A 22489-nucleotide genomic window follows, 5' to 3' on the forward strand; every position below is an offset into this window, starting at 1 on the left:
TGACGTGGTATTTTGGTACTTCTTTTACATTACAAAATGTGTGACGGGCTCGTGTGCTTTCTCAGAATGAGGTGACTCACCCTCAAGAAAACGTCCCACTTCTCTGTTTACCTTTGTTGAGGTGTTCCCCTCGCCTGTGTGCCACACTGCCTGAGTCAACCAAGGCTGTTGGCCTCACGGGGCACGAGCCAGTTGTCTTTTGTTAGGAAACAAGACAATAGAAAATGATCAAGATTATAAAATCAGTGTAGTAGTTATCTGCGGTAAGTAACACAAATTGTTATATAAAGTATGTGTGTGTGTGTGTGTTTGTGTGTATATATATATATATATATATATATATATATAATGTATGTGTGTGTGTGTATATATATATATATATATACACAGTATATGGGTCATTTTCATGTAATTAGATCATTTTTTTTTACTGACACTAATTTAGTAGTGGTTACTAATTTAGCAATGTTGTTATGCCGCCGGTGGCCGACTGGTTAGCACGTCTGCCTCACAGTTCTGAGGACCGGGGGTTCGATCCCCGGCCCCGCCTGTCTGGAGTTTGCATGTTCTTCCCATGTCCCAAAAACATGCATGGTAGGTTAATTGAAGTCTCTAAATTGCCCGTAGGCGTGACTGTGAGTGCGAATGGTTGTTTGTTTGTATGTGCCCTGCGATTGGCTGGCAATCGCAGGGCACATACAGGGTGTACCCCGCCTCCTGCCCGATGATAGCTGGGATAGGCTCCAGCACTCCCGCGACCCTTGTGAGGAGAAGCGGCTCAGCAAATGGATGGATGTTATGCCACCTTGGTTTTAAATGTCTCCCTTGCTGAAACAGCCACAGAGTTATATTGTCGATTTAAAATGGTAGGCATTTATAGTAAAGTCAATCCTGTTTGACAGAGGAAATGATGGTGGCCCATTATTGAAATACACTTCTTGGATGACGGTGAAGACATAAAGGCTTCATAAAAATGATGCCAGTTGCACAGTGTACATGTGTCAAATTCTGTGGATGCAAGTGCATAGATGAGCCTAACTACTCAAACCCTTTACAATCTTGTCTTTATACAATTGTAATAACAGTAAAGACAGTTGCACAAATTCATACATACCTCAGAAACAACACCATTTATTTTCCTGTCTGCTATTGTGTGATTGCAAAATGGTTGCCCAGAACTGATATATAATATATATATAATATGCCGGCACGGTACCGACTGTTTAGCACATCTGCCTCATAGTTCTGGGGACCGGGGTTCAAATCCCGGCCCGGCCTGTGTGGAGTGTGCATGTTCTCCCCGTGCCTGGGTGGGTTTTCTCCAGGCACTCCGGTTTCCTCCCACATTCCAAAAACATGCGTGGTAGGTTGATTGACGACTCTAAATTGCCCATGTGAGTGCGAATGGTTGTTTGTTTCGGTGTGCCCGGCGATTGGCTGGCGACCGGTTCAGGGTGTACACCGCCTCCTGCCCGATGATAGCTGGGATAGGCTCCAGCGGCCTGCGACCCTAGTGAGGTTAAGCGGTGAAGAAAAGGGATGGGTATGCTATATATATTTATTTATTTATACACACACAATGAAGTTATGGGAAAGAGTAGTGGAGGCTAGACTCAGGACAGAAGTGAGTATTTTCAAGCAACAATATGGTTTCATGCCTAGAAAAGAGTACCACAGATGCATTATTTGCCTTGAGGGTGTTGATGGAGAAGTACAGAGAAGGTTAGAAGGAGCGCCATTGTGTCTTTGTAGATCTAGAGAAAGCCTATGACTGAGTAAGTCTGGAAGTCTGGAGTGGCAGAGAAGTATGTTAGAATAATACAGGACATGTACAAGGGCAGCAGAACAGTGTTGAGGTGTGCTGTAGGTGTGACAGAGGAGTTTAAGGTGGAGGTGGGACTGCATCAGGGATCAGCCCTGAGCCCCTTCCTGTTTGCAGTGGTGATGGATAGGCTGACAGATGAGGTTAGACTGGAATCCCCGTGGACTATGATGTTTGCGGATGACGTGATTTGCAGTGGAAGCAGGGAGCAGGTGGAGTAACAGTTTGAAAGGTGGAGGCATGAGCTGGAAAGCAGTGGAATGAGGATTAGCCAATGTAAAACAGAATATACAGTATGTGCATGAATGAGAGGGGGGGGGGGGGGGGGACGCAACTGAGAGAAGAGATAGCGAGGGTGAAGGAGTTTACATACTTGGGGTCAACAGTCCAGATCAAAGGTGAATGTGGTACGGAAGTGAAGAAACGGGTCCAAGCAGGTGGGAACCGGTGGAGGAAGGTGTCAGGTGTGTTATGTGACGAAAGAGTCTCTGATAGGATGAAGGATAAGTCTATAAGACAGTGGTGAGGCCAGCCATGATGTAAAGATTAGAGACAGTGGCACTGAAGAGACAACAGGAAGGAGAGTTGGAGGTGGCGGAAATGGAGATGTTGAGGTTCTCTCCAGGAGTGACCAGGTTGGATAAAATTGGAAATGAGCTCATCAGAGGAACAGCCGAGGTTCGATGTTTTGGAGACAAAGTTAGAGAGAGCAGACTTGGATGGTTTGGACACGTCCAGAGGAGAGATAGTGAGTATATTGGTAGAAGGGTGATGAGGATGGAGCTGCCAGGCAAGAGAGCGAGAGGAAGACCAAAGAGAAGGTTGATGGATGTTGTGAGGGAAGACATGAGGGCAGTTGGTGTTCGAGAGGAAGATGCAGGAGATAGGCTTACATGGAAAAGGATGACGCGCTGTGGCGACCCCTAAAGGGAAAAGCCGAAAGCAAAAGAAGTTTAATCAGCCCGTTTGTTTATTTTTGAGATTTTGATGATCAGACTACATTTGATGACCAATTTATGTAGAAATTCCAAATACCATTTCATCACTGTATATTGTACATATATAGGTACCATTCTGCTTTTAAATGCAATAAATGGTTTCTTCAGTGCAGTCACTGATGGTGTAATGGTTCACTTAACTTCTGCACAGGCAGCACGGGTTTAGTTCCCACTCAGTGACTGTGAGAATGTGACTGGTTGTCTGTCTCGATACATGCCCTGTTAGTGACTTGCAACCAGTCCAGGGTGTTATATGCCTTTTGCCTAACGTCAGATGGGATTAGCTCCAGCTCACTGCAACCCTAAATATATCCCCCAAATGACGCGTTTGTGTGTTAGATACAGAGTAAACCCTCTAAGGATTTGGCTTGGAATCATGACTTCTGTGGGCATCTATAGGATTCCCCTCATTCCTTCATCCTGCTGTTAAGACCAGCACTAATTAAGAGGACTTCAAGAGGGTCAATGGCACATTATTCAGTCGGAAAAATCGATGATCCCAGCATCTGCTATCTCACGGCACGGACTCGCTCCGCTGCCACATTGATTTTCTTCTATTCTGGGCATCAAGGTTCACTTCCCATATTGGCTGCTCCGAGCCGAGCAATTCATCTGGGGCCTAAACATGGCCTCTAGCAGCTCTGCCAGTGCATGAACAAGCTTCTGGAATAGAGATGTGTCACTAATGTGTGTGAACAGCCTTGGCGCTACTCAATGGCGAGCAGATGTAGCTGCCAGCTGAGTCCATTTGTCAGTGCGGCTGAATTAAGAGCGCCGCTGCCCGCTTCGCTTATTCATCTGGCCGACGAGGAGAGGCAGTCGGCACAGGTGGCACGCTCGCAAACACAGGTGATGGGAATGACGCTGCACATGTGCTACATCATCAGTGATTGTTAGAATAAAAAAATAAAGAAAACAAACAAACATTTTTGTATCAGCAGCCCTGTGGACGAGTGGTTATCAGCATACAGAAAAACGGAGGGATGCAAGGGTCACTTTGAAATTCTTGGGCTTCATTTTTCCAAACGTGCTAAAAGCAATACATCCCCCAAATTATATATTGTTGATATATTGTAATTATTGAAATAAAATACTCCATCGCAACTTTCTGTGAAAGGTGACAAGGCAAATAGTTCTGCATTTTTCTAGGACTTTGGGGTGGCCCGCAGCCCTGTATCCCATTAGAATAGAGCCGCCCCTGAACTGAGCCGATCTCCATATTCAGAACCAAAACGAAAGCAATCCGTAAAAAGATGACAACTTTTCAAGTGTGGCAGGTTACTTGCAGACTCAAAATTGCCTGTAGGTGTGAATGTGAGTGCGAACGGTTGTTTGTCTATGTGTGCCCTGCGATTGGCTGGCAGTCCAGGGTGTACCCAGAGTCAGCTGGGATAGGCTCCAGCACGCTAGTGAGGATAAGCGGTATGGAAAATGGATGGACAATTGACCAATTAACCCATTATTTAATGAGATAAAAATACATTTCACTCAACCAATTTCAGGACATAACATTAACATTAATGTAAGAAATATTACAGGACTCTTGATAATGTAAATTCTCAGTGGGCCAGATGAAACAATTAAGCAGGCCGCCAGGCCTTACTTTACACAACCCTGCTCTAACGTGTAATGTGAGTGTCAATGCTTGTCTGTCGACATATACAGTATGTGCCCTGCAAATTGACTAGTGACCAATCCAGGGTGGCCAGCCAGCTAAAATCGACTCCAGTTTACCCTTGACCCTGAATAGGGTCACTGGTAGAAAGTGTATGGATAACATTTGGACCCATAAATAAACTCAGAAATCGGTTTGCTGATTTTTCCCCCTACACATGAAATAAGCTAGGGAAACACACAAATAAACTGATAAGTAAACCTCCTCCTTGCTCTTGTCTGAGGAATTTAAAAACATCTTTTAAATAACCCAAAATATGTAACTTCCCATAATTGTGTGAATCAAAGGATTTGTCCTGGAATGCTCATGAATAAAAACTGAGGTCACTTCAGCAGTTTCTTTTTACACTGCTAATAATGAGAAATTTCTTGCATTACATCTGAAAGTTTTTTTTTCTTTTTAACCTTTCACTGTCAACAGTGGTTAACTCATTTGTATAGTTAAGAATGTTAATGAGTGGTTTACAATGGAGTTTCATTCATGCGGCATTGACATAATCCAAATTTGTACACAAGTAAAGTCATAATTGCAGCCAATATTTGTATGAGAAACACTTCTAGGTCATGAATATGAAGCAATCAAATGAAAAACATTAAGTACATCTGAAACTGAGCGTGTCTTCTTGTACCGTGTGACGACATATTTTTACACTGCTGCGCCGTTTGTAACCTTGAAATGTCATAACCTCATAAAACGACCTGTATTTTTTACTTCTGTGCAGATTTGCATACATTTGTAGACATTTGTTTTTTAAAACTAATCCTCCATTATTCGCTGAAAATGTAATCTATTGTGTTTTTTTTGGGGCCAAAGCAATAAAAACATTGCTTTGCTGCCAAGGAACTATGTTGAAGTGAGTAGAGGAGCTTCATTTAGATAGTCGTATTGCTTTGCCCCAGCATCTTGTCATCTGTAGACAATGATACCCTCTTTTGGGGGACGTCAATTACTCGTAGATTTTCGCTATTCGTTGCAGGGCTCGGTTCCTATCCTGGTTCACTGTATTTCCTGTGACAAAACTGCAGCAGGCAAAAAAAGATGACAGAGCCAGATCCTTTTCCACATGAACTGAGGTGTTTTTACTGCATTTCAACAACATACAGTAACAAACCAGCCTTTAACACACTCTAGTCACGCCGTTGTCAATACCGACGCAGGCAATAAAAGCACCCAGTTGATGTTGCGACGGGTCAATACGACACACACAATGGGTGTAGATGTGATCGACAAAACTGTAGCGGGGAGGGTCCACTGGCAAAGAATCACTGCAGGTACTTCTATCCACTTGACGATTATACTGGCACACACACTAGCCTGTCTGTCACTGTCAGGCATGGGACGCTGCCGTGATGCCACGCCAGAGCGGGGACAAGTTAAAACAGGACAGGCGGACGGTCCAACCTGCACGCCTCAGTGGTCTCCCTTCTACTGCTAACACCACTTTTGTCCTTTTGTTTACATGAAAAAACGTTTACTGTGTTAATTCTTGGAATATGATACTCTTGCAATTCATACACGTCCATAGTGTATAGATAGACGAGCTTTTTTTTTTTTTTTTTAAGTCAGCATACAAGGTAAGCTAGGTGACTATATATATATGAAGACAACGACTAGAACTTTCACAGCACTGGCATTGGTTAATTTTAAATACAGTACTCAAGCATTGTTAGATTAAGAAAATAACAGAATAAAAGAAACAGAAACATAATACCCCCAAAACAAATAGGCTACAAGTTTAGCTCTTCTAAAATGTTTCTTTTGTGTTTCAATGGCATGATGTACATATTTGTTTTAACCATACCAACAAACATAACTCTTATGGGAATTGTCAGTGTTGGACTTCCCTTCAATTTACACAGGACCATGCATATCACTTATTTTTTTTCTAACTATTTTTTATTTTTTTTTAAACCAAGACTCAACTCATCACTAATGTGTGGAGATAGTGTTGTCTTCACATAGACTCAGGTAATGGGGCTTTTAGTCGCTCGCTTCTTGGTGCACATCCACTCTATTGCATGTTGACAGGTTATGCAGGATACAGTGGCCACCATTTACAGTGGCCATGGTAAAGGAAAAGGTAGGGTAGGATAGGTGTGTGTTACATTTTGGACTCAGGCAGGGGTTGGTGAGGGGCTACGTGCCCAGGAGAGAAAGGGTGATGTCAGCTCCGGGACGACAGCCTTTAAATCCGTGCAGACCTGACTGGTGGTGCCTGAGTTAGTCTGTTTAATGTCCGTCGTTCCTCCCGCAGGCTTCGGTGCTCTGCAAACACAAAGAAAATCGTGTTACTGTCTGGCAGGCTCAACAATTTGTTTGACCTGTCCTTGTGTACCCTCCAAAGTCCTTGAGCTTCTAATGGAAATAACAGCATGGATGTCATGTGGGTGCAGGGAAAGAAAGGCATGAAAGGGAAAAGGTGTACAGTGGAACCTCTAAAGTCACCCTTGAGGTCATTCAAGTCGACCAAAATTTGGGAAATACGCCTCTATAAAGTTCCAGATTTTTTTCCCCCACATCGCTGTTATCTATAAACGGCACTGACACGGAATGAGGGGAGGAAGGTGAGCAAGAACGTCCCTCCTGAAGAAGTTAGTGTCAGAACTGTAACAGAGGCGGGATAGCGCTCGGGATTAAATGTCCAAAAGTGACCAAATGTCCAACAGTAAGTAGTTATTATTTTAATGTATCTAGTGTAATGTGTTTTTAGTTTGATCAACTCTTGTGACTCTTTTTCGGTCCCATGCCATCATTTTTTTAATTTTTACTTTTTACAATCTTCGATGTCTTTTTATTAGGTTTGCAAGATAATTAGGGTTGAAAATGCCCAGGATGCCCTTTTTCCAACTTATTCTAGTTGGCCTTTTTCGCCTGGCAGTTGAGATGGCCGGATTTCTCATTAATATTTGACATTTAAATATGCTTTGCTCTGATTGGATCTTTGAGGTCTTCAATTTAAATATGGAAAACAGCTTAGCTCTGATTGGCCGTTGGTGATAGCTCAGCGGCCAAGTGTTTGTTGCGATGTTGCTTGTGGGTCCTTCGATGTGGGGTCTTAGGATCATTGTGAAGCAGAATTTACCAAGCGCTGAATTGTTCGTCCACTAACGGGGAACTTGAGCTGAAATGACAGTTGGCGAATAAAAACCGCATAGAGGGGAGGTGTGTGAAAATTAAAGAGAGGAGGATATTTTGAGAGGGTGGTCCTGAGGGTAGCCAGCGCACGACGTTCATCGCGCGTGCACATTTTGTGCAACCGTAAGCTTCGCTATTTCACCCCCAGTTACATTTTAAATGTTAAATATAGTTAAGTACTGGTGTAAAGCATAACACGTACACTTTATATACTGTATTTGAATGGCTTGGTTGCAGCTGCCCGGCTGGTCGGTCGCTCGCTCAAAACCGGGAAATGCAATTCCGGCAGTGTGTGAACGCTTATGTTTAGTCATCCTCCACGAAATGGGCCTGAACACAACATAATTCTCTTTCTGAAATGGCTAAAAATTTTCCCAAAAAATAAAGTGATGCCATTTCTTCCTCAACTTCTCTTAAGGTTGGTCGGTGATACAAAGCTTTGCACATGACGCAGCCGTGTTGTCGCTCAGCTATTATTTGCGGAGATGAGTGGGCGTGTAGCAACCACTAAGTGGGCAGGTACTTGAATATTTAGTAACTCTCTACAGAAAAAATACACAAAAATCTGATCCGGTCATTTTGCAAGACTTATGCCGTTTATTGCCTTTTGCATTCAATTAACCAACTGCATAATTTTCACACTTAAACCATGTCACAGACACTTTTTGACAAATGTTATGCATAAAACAATAGAATAATTTGGATTTTGATGGAATTGGACCTTAAAAAAAAAAACAAAAAAACAAACACTAGTCGCACATTTTTTGGTGGGAAAAAAAAAAAAGCCCTTTAAAAGTTTAAATCAAGAGAGTGCATGCGCAGTGATCTCACTGTGCATGCACACCTTTCCTCAAAAATCACTTATCAGTGTTTAGCAGAGAGGTAGCGTGCGCATGAGCAGAGAGGTGTGGACGGGACTACAGACTGCATGCGCGGCTGTCTCGCTTTAATATAGCCTACTTGGACTTAGGAGAGTAAATATTGTCCGCTCAAAATGCATAAATCATATTCCTGTACTGTATATATATTCCTATAATTGCACCTGATGGAATGTCTTTGATCAAATGTTGTTGTTTATTTTCATGTCTATTCATTGACCATTTGAATCGAAAAACACTGTCTATTCTGTAAAAAGATTTGTATTTATCTCCAAATTATTAGACAAATGTATTATTGTTATTATTATTATTATTCCCACCACTCATAAATATATCCCTATTGTCTTTGACATTCTAAGTAAATTTCGTGGGGTCTTGCGCGTGTGAAAAACTTTGGGTGTTGCCGTTTATAATTTCAACTTGGCGTGTGGGAAATTTTTATTGCTGATGATTGCTTTTGACCTCAGAGGTTCCACTCCATCTTGTTTCTGATAGTTGCGGTTTTGCGAGCCCAGTGAATGTGGACCGGGTCAAGTAAATGACTTTGAGAAATGAGTGACTGATGAGTAAATGCCGCCATATTTCTTTTCTACCGCGATGGTGACGTAAATGAAGTTGTCTTTCCTCGCTTTCTCTTTGTTTCTGTCTTCTGTTCCTAGATAGGAGCTGCAAGAAAACAGCCCTGCCCAAGCTTTTCTTTTTTTTTTCCCAGGGCACACCTACTAGGAAAATATTCCAGAAATGATGGAGAGGGATTTCCTCTTCCTCTCTCCTTTCCTTGCGTGCTCATCATGGAGTGATTTGAGAATGACGGAAGAAAGCTCCCGTTCCTGTGGACTTGGAGGTGCCCTTGAGCAAAGCACAGACGTACTGTAGCAATTCTCCAAGTGTATGGGTCATTTTTATGGAATTTTATCAATAACATGGCCCACTGAATTTGCGTTTGAAAATCAAGTACATTTTACTGAGCATTTGATTTATTGGCACTTATTATTGTAAGTTGTTAAAAAGCCAATTGTTTCAAAGAAAACAAATACTATAAAGTAATATTTTTCAAACTTTTAATGCCAAAATGTCTTTACTGTTAGGTGCCAGAAATGAATCATGACTTGCAACATGTTTGCTGAAGATGCTAATTAAATTTTGGGCTATATAGGATTTTTGTCCTATTGCTAAATATACCTATTTCTGAGATATGAATGAATTTGTGAAAGTGACCACAGTTAGGATCATTTATGCACTTGTATTAGCAGAATTTGAAGGGTAACACATGCAAATTGTGCAACTCACACGTTTTGTTACGAAGCTTTTTGTCTTTTGTCTTCACCGTTATAAAAGTAGTATAGTATTTGCTCTGTCAATAAGGATCTCCTTTACGATGAATGCCCCAAATTTTAAATAAGAACTTGTTGAAAATAGGATTTCAAGTGTGGCTGTTTCAGCATGGGAGACATTTACCATTATAAAACCATCCATCAATCCATATTCCGAAACGCCTATTCTCACTAGGGTCGAAGGCGGCGTAAAAAAAAATGGCTCAATTAGACATATATATTTTTTAACAAGTGTCTTTACCATTAGTGATCAAATTATATGAAAATGACCCGGTCACACCGACGGGTCTTTTTCTTATGAAAGAATGATGACGGAATGTGGGTGTGAAGTGAACTGACACATCACTAGAGCAGCTCTTGATTGGTGGAAGCTCAGACACCGGGCGAGTGGGGCGTGATGATGTGGCGTACCTTGACAGGGCCGTCCACGGGGTCCAGTCCCTTCTCCGACAGCTGTTTCAAGGCACTTAGAGCAGCCTGAGAAGAGCGGGAAGAACAGATGGTCGAGTGAATGAATACGCAGGGAGGAAAAGCACGATTGAGTAGGAGGGGAGTGAGTGTCACCCTTCAGCTGCTTTTCAAATAACACTTAACTCTGGGAAAGACAATGCCAGCAGGATACTTTCCCTTCACTCTCTGTTGTCTTTGGCTCCTCTGTTCTCACTGTTTGTCTAGCGTTATTGGCTTAACATTTCCACTTTATGTCCTTGCTGCCAAGTCAATATGACTGAGTGACATCTGTATGCCTGAATGTCACATCCAGATAAACGGCAGCAGCAAAAAAAACAAAAACCTGTCAATTGTAAGATTTGGTTGCCGCTCTGGACACATTTAACAAAGTAAAATTCTTAATCCACCTGCGATAGGTGAAAAAACACCATACAGAGAGAATTTCATTTTATTCTTTATAAATTAACCCCTCCCAGTGGTTTTAAGCACATTTAAAGTTAATAAAGAAAACACACGTATAAAAAGTCGCTTTTTTAAAAGTATTCCTCCATGCCTGTGCACACTCTCGGTGTCAAAAAAATGGAAGACTATCAGCAAGGCTCGTTCTTGCCATTCTCCAAATAAGAGCCAAAGCGTGCTTGCTTCAAGCTGTTTGTCACTCACATTTACCTTTACTGTAAAAGTGACACATAAAACTAAATAAAATTAAACACTCTCCATTTCAACAACAAAATGTTCAATTAAACCATATAACTACAGAGGTCCAGTAGTTTAATGCCAACATACTGTATGTTAAAGCGAAAGACCATTGACGACCCTAACGGAAATTAGCGTTGCTGCTATTGTAATTTAGAAATCGTGCTACTTTAACACACACAGCCCAGCAACACATTCAAGAGAATTAAACATTGTATATTTAAACACATGTAAAACCTAACCATACAGTATAGAGTGGCTCTTTTTATCACTGGAGCTTAATAGGGGCTCGTCTCTACCTCTCCTTCTTGCTCCTCCATCCAGTAGCGCTCAGTGCTTCTCAGCATGTTCCGGCACAACATAGCGCTAGACCGAAGTCACGCAACTCTAAATGTGGAATTGCCTGTTTACTGTAAAAGCCATGAAAATAAACTATTGCTTAAAAAAATCTGCAATATAGCAGGGGCATGAAAGATGACCCCTGACATAGCGGGGGTACACACAAAAACGTGACAAGCGACAAATCTAGCGACCTTTCGACTGTTAGGTCAGAGAGGGAGACGCTGACCCGGAATGCAAGTCAACTGCGCTTGCGTGATTCCGCCTCTGTTTGATTTTACCGCTGCCGCATCCTAAATGATGATTGTGTGGGCACGCTGCAGCTAAACAAAGAAGCCGGATCCATGGAGAAAACCACGACCAGAGTCTGTGTCCAGTCATTCCTGTAATGAAAGGAAAACCTAACCCTGAAATCTACGTATCCCTCACTTTAGCCCTCGCATAGCAGCAAGCGGCTGTCTGGAACCTCAAGTAGGAATTCCTGTAACCTGGAGATAAACTCTTCAGTTGATTAAAAAAAAAAAAAAAAAAAAAAGTCATTTAAAAGCTTGAATATAGCCAACTTGAATTTAGGAGTTTTGAGTCTTTTGAATATTGTCAGCTCAAAATGCAGGTTGAATCGTATCCCTAAATCCACTTTATTAAAAAGGGCACTAAGCCGTTTGCGTATGCAGTCGCCTGCAGCTCATGAAAAATATTTTTGATTGATTGCTGTTCATGTCTTTTTGTCAAAAACAAAATACTTTTGAATTGAATTTCAAATTTGTTTTGCTTATTGTGTCAAATAACATCCCCAACTTAAACTATATCAACTATGAACCTAAATGGTTCATTACTTGATTCATGTCTTGTTGCGTGCAGCCAGCAATCTTATCTGCGTTTCCATGAAGTCTCACTATGCAGCCGATATAATTGATTTCTTGTATCAGGCTCTTGTCAGAAACTTCCATGACACTACCGACTTAACCTCTAACACCTGTGCCAAGTGCTGCTGGAGTGATGCTATCGTGATTTACAACACAATACTTTTGTGGGAACCAACTCAATAACAGACCATTTATACTGTTGAAAATGGATAAAAATACAATGTTTTGTCAATTTATTTTCATTACACTGTAGTTTTGGAGCCTTAAAAGGCAAACATTTCATAATGGGTCTTAAAATGCTAGAGTTTGGGAATGGTTTTGAATGCAAAGGTTATGAGTGTGTTAGGTATTCTGTTTGGGCTTGAACGAGGACATCACAGTCAAAGCAGTAATAGTGCAACACAGAGCTTTGCATCAGCATTTGGGCTTGTAATGCTACTGCACCACTATCACCTCCAGTATTTAGTTTTAAGTCCTTAACCTATACGCCAAAGAAGCATATTAAAAAGAGTTTCATCTATAGTGTTTATTGACAGTGTCTTCGCAAACTAACTTTTCAAGGCAAACCTAAGTTTAGCGCAAGCAAAAAAAAAAAAAAAAGTTCATAGGCGTTTTAGTTAAGTGTAAATAAGATGTGGATTAAAACTTGTGTCGTATTCAAATGAATTCCTCTACTCGTGGATTGACAGCACTCTTTATGGACCAGCCACTGAGTTGAACCACAAATTGAAACCACTTGAGGGCCACTTCTAGAAACAGGCTCGTTCAGTGTGCCAAGATAAATGGCCCCATCTGATGTTGTCCAGCTTTTGTCATGACACACATCCTTTCTCTATTCCAATGAACAGGTCCAGATGAGCTTGCATTTTCCCAGTTCCCAACTCCGAGTGTGGGCTGAGGCGCTGCAGTGAGAGAGTTTATCTCCCAGTTGAGCCGACACCACGGGATCTGAGCACTGTGGAGCACATTTAACATCTGTCCTCCTCGTACTTGCATAACCTACACACCTTTCATGTTTTCTGTTGATGACATTGACGACTATTTCCGTCTACAAAAAAAAAAAAAAGTAGTAGTAATAATGACACAGCTTGGATCATTTATACTCGTTGCTCTTAGATCAGAATAGAAATAAGACATTGGTGGCGTTGCTCAACAGATGAGTGAACAAGTGAACCCTAGTCAACCATACCGGCCACCCACAGTAGTTATCATCTTAATGTAGGGTCCTGAAAAAACATTTTCTCCACATGCACTGCAACATAACACAAACCTCTGTACATCTATATAGAAAGATAAATATACTATGGGATATCCAAATCCCACATACAGAACATGGTGCACCAATGTGGCTCCACGGAATGTGCTTCGAGTAGGGAGGATAACACCAAATATCATTTGTAAAAAAAAAAAACTACAAAAAAAGTGTTTAACTTCAGATTTGGAGAAATCTAAAGCAGGAAACATAATTAATGACTGAAGGAAGCAAAGGTCAAAATCTGGCTTTTATCCATCAAAGTGACGAAACAAAATCTGCGACGCTTGCAAGATCTGTAACAACATAGCAAGACAGGTTTGAGAAATTGTACTATTGGGATATATTCATTTTTATGAAAATCAAACCAATGTAATTCCCTATCAGAACATTTAGTTTTTCTAATCAAAAGGATAGCTACACAATTTTTAGATTCTTGGGTATCCTATCAATAATAATGAACAGGAGGGTCCAGATGTACTAGATGGCTGTGGCTGCTTGTGATATTCAATCAGCATCACACCAGAAGATATACCAATTAACTATCAAGTGAGTAATAAATTACAATCAAAACAACCTTGTTATTTGTTGTATTTATTAAATCCGGCTTGGGGCCTTTTTCTCCTTGGGTAAATAGCTGAAGCCCATCTGTTTTGGGGGTGGGTGGGGGTGTGTGGAGATAAACAACCATAAATCAGAGGCTTGACGGTGGCAGAGCTGCTGATATACGACAGGCAGGCATAAGGGCCAAAGCAGTCAGTCTATGGCCCAGAAGCTCCATAAAGGCCACGACAAATACTGGGCCTATCTGTGGGAATGGAAGCCAATGATCGCATTATTGTTCTAATGAGATACGTTGGCCATCGTCAGAAGCAGCCATTGAACTAACGCATCAACACAAACACAGTATGTTTAGTCTGAGGCTGTGATATGCACAGTGCAGATGTTCCATATCCCTGGCATGGTATTAAGTGGATTAAAAAGTACGGCTTGGAGTGGGATTTTTCAACTGAAGACCAAAGTGAGAAATCTGGGTTATCCCTGGTACCTATAAACGCATGTATTGTCAAAACATCAACCAATACTATACATTTATAAATGACGAGACACAAATGAAAACAACAAACATGATTAAAAAGACCTTTACTAAAAAATCGCATGCATGCTTGATGATCAAATAAGTAGCTTCTAGCATTTTACTCTGATAATCAGCGAAACAATAAGAATTTTGGTCATGAAGTTTATGCTTACATTGACTGAAGTTCTTTTTTTTTTTTTTTTTCTTTACACAACTTCAAGATGGCGGCGGCAATGTAGAGCATGCAGCAGCGATTCCAGTTTAGAATTTCACCTTCGTGCTGTGTGATGTTTCGCCATGCTTGCATGGATTTTCTTCGTACTCCAGCTTCCTTCCAGTAATTTGGAGGCCTAATTGTTTTTTATCTTATTTAGGCTTTAGCTCACCTGTGACACCAGCCGGGATAATTGCTATACGAAATGGATGGCATTTGGCCATTTTTGCAAGAAAGGTATATTTATATTTATGTGAAACAAACACCAAACATTTTTTTTCTCTTTCAGTCTCGTTTCTGAACCTTGTAGTTGACATCCTTCGATTGATAAAATGCCCCATTGTCAGTTATACTTTTCTATGATCTATGACATTTGTGAAAAACCTTGAAACAAGAATACTAGCTGACTCAGTTGGATGTCGTTATGTCAACTTGCCCACCAGCACAAGACCTTTAAAGTACTGAAGTCAGCCTCATTAGTCCCTCTTCACCTAGTCTCCTTCCACACCCCAACTTCAGATAACAAACCGGCACTCACCCCGTGCCCACCTCACACACTGGCTCATTCATCCATCTATTTAGCTGCTCTTAGTTCAAAGGCTTAGACAAGCAGCAGTCAAATGGGCCGCCACCGTCTGAGGACGATCTGCAACCGTAGCCGAGTTCCTGATGCGGAGTGACAAGAGCGGCTCATTTTTCTGGGCCTGCTGCTCTGTTAATGGTTTCCCCAACAGAGGCTTTGATTCCATCAACGGCTTAGCCAAACAAAAGCCCAGTCTCCCAGGAGTCCGATGCATCGGCCTGATGGATCTAATGGATTGTTAGATCACATTGACCCAGACAAATCGGACTCCTGTGTCAGTTCTCACTGCAGGACTGCTGGGTTCTAGTGAAGCATACAGGACAGGCCCCGTTAGGCTGGCTGAGGAGATGGGAAGAGGAACACAAGGAAGACAGGATAGGGACACAAGAGATAAATACTTTTGAGAATAAAGAGAATGTTGAATTCTTTCATATCCATCCCAAGCCACTCTGGCCATCAGAAGCAACATTTCCAAAAAGAAGTACATCAATTTGGTTGGCCAAGGTACATTGGGAATGGAAACGTGATCTAGCCGTGATCTTGTGTGTGTTTCCACCACAAACATTTAAGGTCGGATAGTGATAGGCTTAAATAGCCATTGAATTCAATAAAGACAAACAGGACACAGTACAGTCGTGTGATGACCTTACATTATTTATAAACAAAACAAATAGCTATTGAGTCATGTCTCCATCGCATTCTCTTTTCTATTAATTTCCGCCCCAGATGTCACTTGTAATTTTATTCAAATTACATTCTCAATTTCCCTCTGTCAAAACGTAAAGAGATTATTCACTGCTGACTTACCAATAAACAGTCATGTTCAGCACCACACTATTACATTAATTGTTTTCCAATTCACTGGGTCCTGGAAAAAAATGGGATCGAGAAATGGAGCAAAATGAAAAAAAAAAAAAAAAAAAACGTCTCAAACTGAACTGCACTGATTGGTGCAAATTTATCTCCTTCTGTCCTATTTTGAATGTTCAGGGCAAGGGGGATATTATTCTTGTCTGGAGTTCCCTTGTCTTAGCGGATGTGCTGCCTTCGCTTTTATCTAGTTGCAGACACCAGCTTGAGGTTAAAGCCATTGACCTAGTCTTAGATAATGGTTCTATATTTCTATCTTTACTAAAAACCTTCAGATCCACAAGAATTTGCTCTCATCAAACCTGACAGACTTTTGAGCCAGGCCAAGATTGCCACTGGCAGGCTCTCATCTTGTGAATCACAATCCAGTTTTAAATAACAAACCGCTATATAGTCATAGAAATTGAAAATACGTAAAACATTATAAAAAGATAATAAGACTAATAACAATAATAAATAAAACTAAACAAAAATAAATACAATACTACTTTTGTCAGTAATTAAGTCCTCAAGTTGGCCACCTGCTGTTCCAACGAGCAGCTTGTTGCTTGTCTCAAGGTGTATCAATTTGTTGTCCGAATCTCCACATTCCCATACAGGAGGTTGACAGTTTCATTCCCTTTTGTTGCACAGTCTACAAGTTGTGTGAAATCGTTAGTAGATCAACCAGTTTGAGGGCGCCGGGATGCTGAAATTGTAATCTTGCAATCACAGTGGGTATGACATCACTCGCGTTGGTTGCAGCAGTTGAAGGCTGAATGTGAGCAAAACAACTACAGTTTTCTAACAGTCGTTACTTCGAATAACCTCACATTCCCCATAATCAATGAAGGGAAAACATCTCAGGTGCATTCAAGTAGTATAACTATTGAACTATATAGTTAAATATGAGCATGTATATATCAGTCAAACAAAGGAAGTGGGCCTCAGCAGTGAGGTCTTATGTACTGATGAGTGAGCATTTTGTCATTATTAATGCTAGAAAGTGAACTTGATTCATTTACATAAGACAAATTGTTGTCTTTTGTCACTCAATTTAAAAATCAATCTTCATACTCTTCTAATCTTCTGAGACTGTTCCAGACAGTTGTGATTCCAGAGCCTTGTGGGAGGACCCTTCAACATGAAAAGCATCTAGGAAGTCTTCTGATGAGGATGATCTAAGGGACGTCCGCTAGACTAAACAATGACCAGAGTGGATTTCAAACAGGGCGCTTTACAGGCAGAAGACAGGAGCTGGAAAGTTGGAAAATGAGTGGCTTTTTGTCAGATAATTCTAAAGCTGGATATATTGTACAGTTTCTAAAAGGCCACATAAAACCATGACAGTGCTCTTCCCTCCCACAACGGCAAAGAAATTGATACCTGGGAGGAGGGATCCGAGTCATCACATGATCATGCTCATTATTTCTTTATCATGGCTTTAGTGAGCTTTCCTTTTGTCATAAATGTCTTGAGTTTCTTCTCATCCATTGGCTTTAATTTCCTCCAAATTCCTTTGCTTTGCCTCAGCCCACATTTAGACCCTGGACCGGGATCACAGAAAACGTCCATGACAGCTCATGGAGAACACCTGTGTGTGCATAAGTGCTGCCAGAGTACGCATCTATTTGTTAATATGGTGTGATATGTACATGGACTCTTGAGTAACTACAGAGAAAATGTATTCAGAACTTCTCACAAAATTGCTTCCTCACTCTCTCTCCAGATTTCACATCCTCTGCCACATCAGAGGGATTGATAAAAGAGGCAGTGTGTGCCACAGCCTGACATGACGTTAATTCCTCTGAAGCCCTTCACATGTGCCGCCTCACTTTTTTTGCCTCCGCGAATTACCCGCGGCTTTTGAACAGCTGAACAAACTTCTCAATGAGGAAATGTATTTGATTCCGGCATACATCGCAGTTATGTGTGGACACTGCCACATTACGGTGAGGAGAAATCCCAAAGGGGATGGCGTGTGTAATTCCGTGAAAGCTTCTGGCCTGCTCGCCGGCCGACCGAGCTTAGCCAGTGGGTCCTCGAGGCTCCCCAGGGGAGCGAGCCTTCGCTGACATGGGAAGCCATAAATAAGAGCCTGGGGCGAAACGCCGTGTCATGCGTCATTTGGACCGGAGAGGCCTGCTTTATCCCCTCCCATCATTGAGCTGCTGAGCATGGCACCTCCTAGGGCGTAATTCAGAACATATGGGCGAAGGCCGAGGGCAGAAGCACATACCACACTCAAGCCTTGTCAGCATAGCATCCGAGATGATACACAGATACATCCCAAGACAGCCTTCATGATAAGAGCGTAGCAATGGTATGCCTCTTGGTGGTTGAAAAATTCTAATAAAAACACTAGGTTGATTAGGCGAAATAAAAAGTATTTTCCGCTGTCAAAAATGTAATACCATTAACCATTCCCAAATATGCGAAACGAAAACTACTGCTCAAATGTAATTGTTTAATACACATAGAACAAAGCACACACAATACCTTAATGTAAAAAGATCAATAGTAACATTACACACAGTGCAAATATACTTACTTCAATTTGTTCTCATCAGAATATTAAAGGAAATACAAACAAATTGCTGTTTAATCTATAACTTAAATGCAGTTGGAGTTAGGCCATATTATTTTACTTTAATATATTAATTAAAAAGAAAAAGCTTTTTAAAGGAACAACAAATATGTGTCTATTTTCTGATTCCAGTTCACTCCATTTCTTTCTGCAAAATTCTTGTGGGAAGAAAGTCCTTCACAAACCAACCAACTATGAGGCTTTTTTAGTTGAGGATAACTTGAATTCATTGGAAAGACCTATCAATGACATGTTTAACACAACAAGGGACACAATTATTTTTGTAAAGAAAGCACTACTTAGGCAAAAGGGATCTGACACCCACAGCGAGTCAGGCAATCCACTTTCAATATTGCAAACTAATCCCGTGATAGCTGATGAATCAGTGTCTAATAAAACATGAAATGAGCCGGAAGAATGAATTTGTGGCGGGCTGCGGAAACTGCCTTGAGGCCAGTCAAGGCGAGCCGTTCTTTCCACAGCTTTGTTTGTCCCCAAGGGACATTGTCACCAACAATTTCTAAGCCAAATTGTCTCACAAACAGAAGCATGATCACTCCCAACCCGGATGACTTGGTACAAAACTTGGTACACGAGTGCGCCATGAGACTTCATCTGGGGTGTCGCAGGAAATTATCAAATTTCACTTAATATGTCAGAAAATTATTATTGATTAACTACAAAAGTATCTCATCTATCCCTTCGAGTGACATATGAACAAGTACCTGTAAATATTCTTCCATTAAATGACAGATGGTACAATAAACCTGTGTATTCGCCTGGTGTACAATTAAAAAGGCCCAGACTTTACACTGAGTAAGTAAAGTTGTGAGGAGATGATCATTATTTCAGTATTCATATTTGTTATATTATTGTTTGGCAGTGGCTGTTCTAGGGGGCCAGTGCCCCCCTAACACTGTGCCTGGACACCTTACTGTAGCCCCTCCACCCCCATACAGTTAATATGCAGTACTGTAGTAAGACAGAAGCATCAGCAGCTTATGCACACCAACTACACACTTGTTGCACTATGAAAACGAGCAAGGAGTCATTAGACAGAGCACAACCTAGACTTAACAGTACAGTACAACAACAACACAACAAAAATGAAAACAAATCGGTGAGTCAAACTCACAGAGAACGAGTACAACGGGCAAACAAAAACGTCTAAATTAATCACCACATGTACAACATGCCGGGAAATCTGTATCCACTTCCTCTGATGCTACAGTACGTACTGTAAGTATTTCATTTGTGATATTGCATCAACACAAAAGGCGGAACTAATGTGTGTCACAGTTCAATATTCGAGTGAGATCCTTGAGTGCGTTTTGTTGTCAACCCCAGCACAAAGTTACCATCCACCCGGGAAGAAGGACCAAGAAACAATTACTACGAACTCTAAAGGAAATACATCTGGTCAACAATTGTTGTTAGCAAACTTCGTGAATTATGATTGTATGTAGACATCTGATGTCAGACCAGGTGTTAATGCCAGCTTGAGTTGATAGCATGCGTCATGCCAACATTAACCAACCTTACCACAACACAAAACCAAGCAACCCTGTAACAGTAGCCTATTATAATACATGCTATTTACAGTGGCCTACAGTGTCGCTGAAATGTTGTGTATGTGCAGTGAAATTGGTCTCGAACCGTCACTGTTCTTTGGTGGTGTGCTGTGTGTGCTTGGCTCAATAAAGGTTGGGAAATACTGATGTAAGGTGTTTTGAGAGGATGGGAAGTGTGCACAAAAATATTTCAACTATCGTGGGAGATTCTGGATTCAGCTTTATGACTTGCACTCTCTTTTTATTAGGTTTCCTCGGTGACTCCCAAATTAGTGTGACATCACATCACATCCACCTGCAGAGATGGATGCGTTATCTATGCCACAGGGAGCGGCGTCTGTGTATAATCCTGCACTATTAAGACTCAAATCGCCCTTGGGGACAAACAAAGCTGTGGGAAGAACGGCTGGCCTTCAGAAACATTCTTTTATCAGCAGAGCGATACTGATCGGTCCCCAAGGGCGTCCTGCTTCTCTATTGTCAAGTTCGTCTTTGCCTCGACTCTCGCTCTTTGGCCAGTGTTACACATTTGGAAATAGTGCTGTTTTGGCCGTTTGTTTACATGACAACAAGGTTTTGGGGGCTGACAATGCTAACGCTTGCAAACAGGTCTCCAAGTGTGAGTTTTTGAAGCTCACACCTACAGTACATTTTAGCTACATTAGAACGCTAAAACCTGTCATCTGTAAAAAGTATTCAGTCTAGGTACATGCGAGTATGTCACTGGCAAAAATAATAATGGCGGAACACTGAAGTGCAGGAACATTTACTCATATAACACTTCTCCAGCAAATGTACTGTATATTTATAACACCACCGCTACTGCGTCGGGCCATGTTGTACTACTTACAGTAGAGGTCAAATTATAAACAAAAATGTAAGATGATGAAAGGTATTTAAAAGACCCAGGAGGACAAGCAGGCGGTCTTATGTGTGTAGTGTTTCTTTGGCCAACAAGCATATTGCAGTATTTTTGGTTGATTTTGCGTATCAGCAAAAACTGGCATCTTTGCGTGTGAAAGAAAAAAAAAAGGTTCCCACTGTTATTACGTTGTCGTACCATCAATGACCCCCCCACGCTCCCCCGTCCCACACACACACTTTGTATGAAACATCAAGAAAGACAGTCGCCAGCTGTATCAATATAATGAATATCTGTCATGGTGTCAAATTGTATCAGTCCTTCCTCTAAAATAGAATCTGATTATTGTAATTTGCAACTGGGTCAAAATCCAACTTAGAATAGGCTGAACCAAGTCTTGGGATACAGTAGCTACTGGGTCAGAGTGTCAAATTTGGTGATTATATTTGTTGAGCGGAGGTCTTGGAACTCTTCAAGGGATTTAAGCCTACAATACAACATTTGTCCTAAGGCACTCTTCAGACTGACACAAATGGGTGACAAGATTTCAGTGGGAGTCTTACAGGTGTGGAAGAAGAGTAACTTGGGAATTCTGTCTATGGAAGGTTGAGATAAAGGGTAAGGTGAGAGGAGCGAGATATTTTACTGCCATCTGCATGCAATAATCCCCAAAGTCCCCATCAGAAACGCTGTATTTCTCGTCGGGGACAACAGCGAGAGTGGATGTCTGCTAGACAAGGACATCCGGTAACAAGAGAGGACACACAGCCAGTCAGCGGTTTAACACTCTGTTCCTCACATCTCTTCCTGTAGCTCCCTCCTTTCTGTGTTGACGTTTAATCGCCTCATACACACAAGGGACACGCCAGTAAAACCTATTGTCGTGTTTTATCATTTCCTACGAATTGCCACCAGACCCGAGGCTGTTTCTCATTATTCTGTGGGCTCAATGTATGCTGCATCTTGTATTTGGAACAATGTGAAATGTTTCGTAGGGCTGCTTACTGTGTGACAGGGGTCGGTTGAGACCCACTGCGCTTAAAGGAGCGCCTGAAATGTTATGAAAACCCTTGCGTGTTCCTATAGCAACTGGCACTGTGCGCTGCAGACACAGATTATATATCAACCATGTTTACTGAAAACAATAAATTCCATTATGCTTAAATCAAGAGGAAGGCGTTGCCAGGTATAACTCCTCTGACTATGCTTTCTGACAAATACGTGCAGGGGCTGTGCTAACTAGACAAAGACGGACTGGGATGAGCAAAATTGGAATGTAATGCATACTAAAATCATATGT

At 41.4% G+C, this 22489-nt stretch overlaps 1 protein-coding gene across 3 annotated transcripts in view; it reads right to left on the reverse strand.

Annotated features, from left to right (window-relative positions):
• Positions 1–5550: 5550 nt before the first annotated feature.
• stau2 (staufen double-stranded RNA binding protein 2) overlaps positions 5551–22489 on the reverse strand; it is an 87108-nt gene continuing 70169 nt past the window's right edge. For all 3 annotated transcript variants that reach the window (XM_061666518.1, XM_061666515.1, XM_061666516.1), the window contains 2 exons: positions 10254–10319; positions 5551–6760 (listed from right to left, as the gene is read on the reverse strand). In XM_061666518.1, the coding sequence (XP_061522502.1) occupies positions 6725–6760; positions 10254–10319 (102 nt within the window). In that variant the 3' untranslated portion in view covers positions 5551–6724. The remainder of the gene's footprint in view (positions 6761–10253; positions 10320–22489) is intronic.

The sequence above is a fragment of the Phycodurus eques genome, chromosome 21 (genome assembly GCF_024500275.1).
Source record: "Phycodurus eques isolate BA_2022a chromosome 21, UOR_Pequ_1.1, whole genome shotgun sequence".
Lineage (NCBI taxonomy): Eukaryota > Metazoa > Chordata > Actinopteri > Syngnathiformes > Syngnathidae > Phycodurus > Phycodurus eques.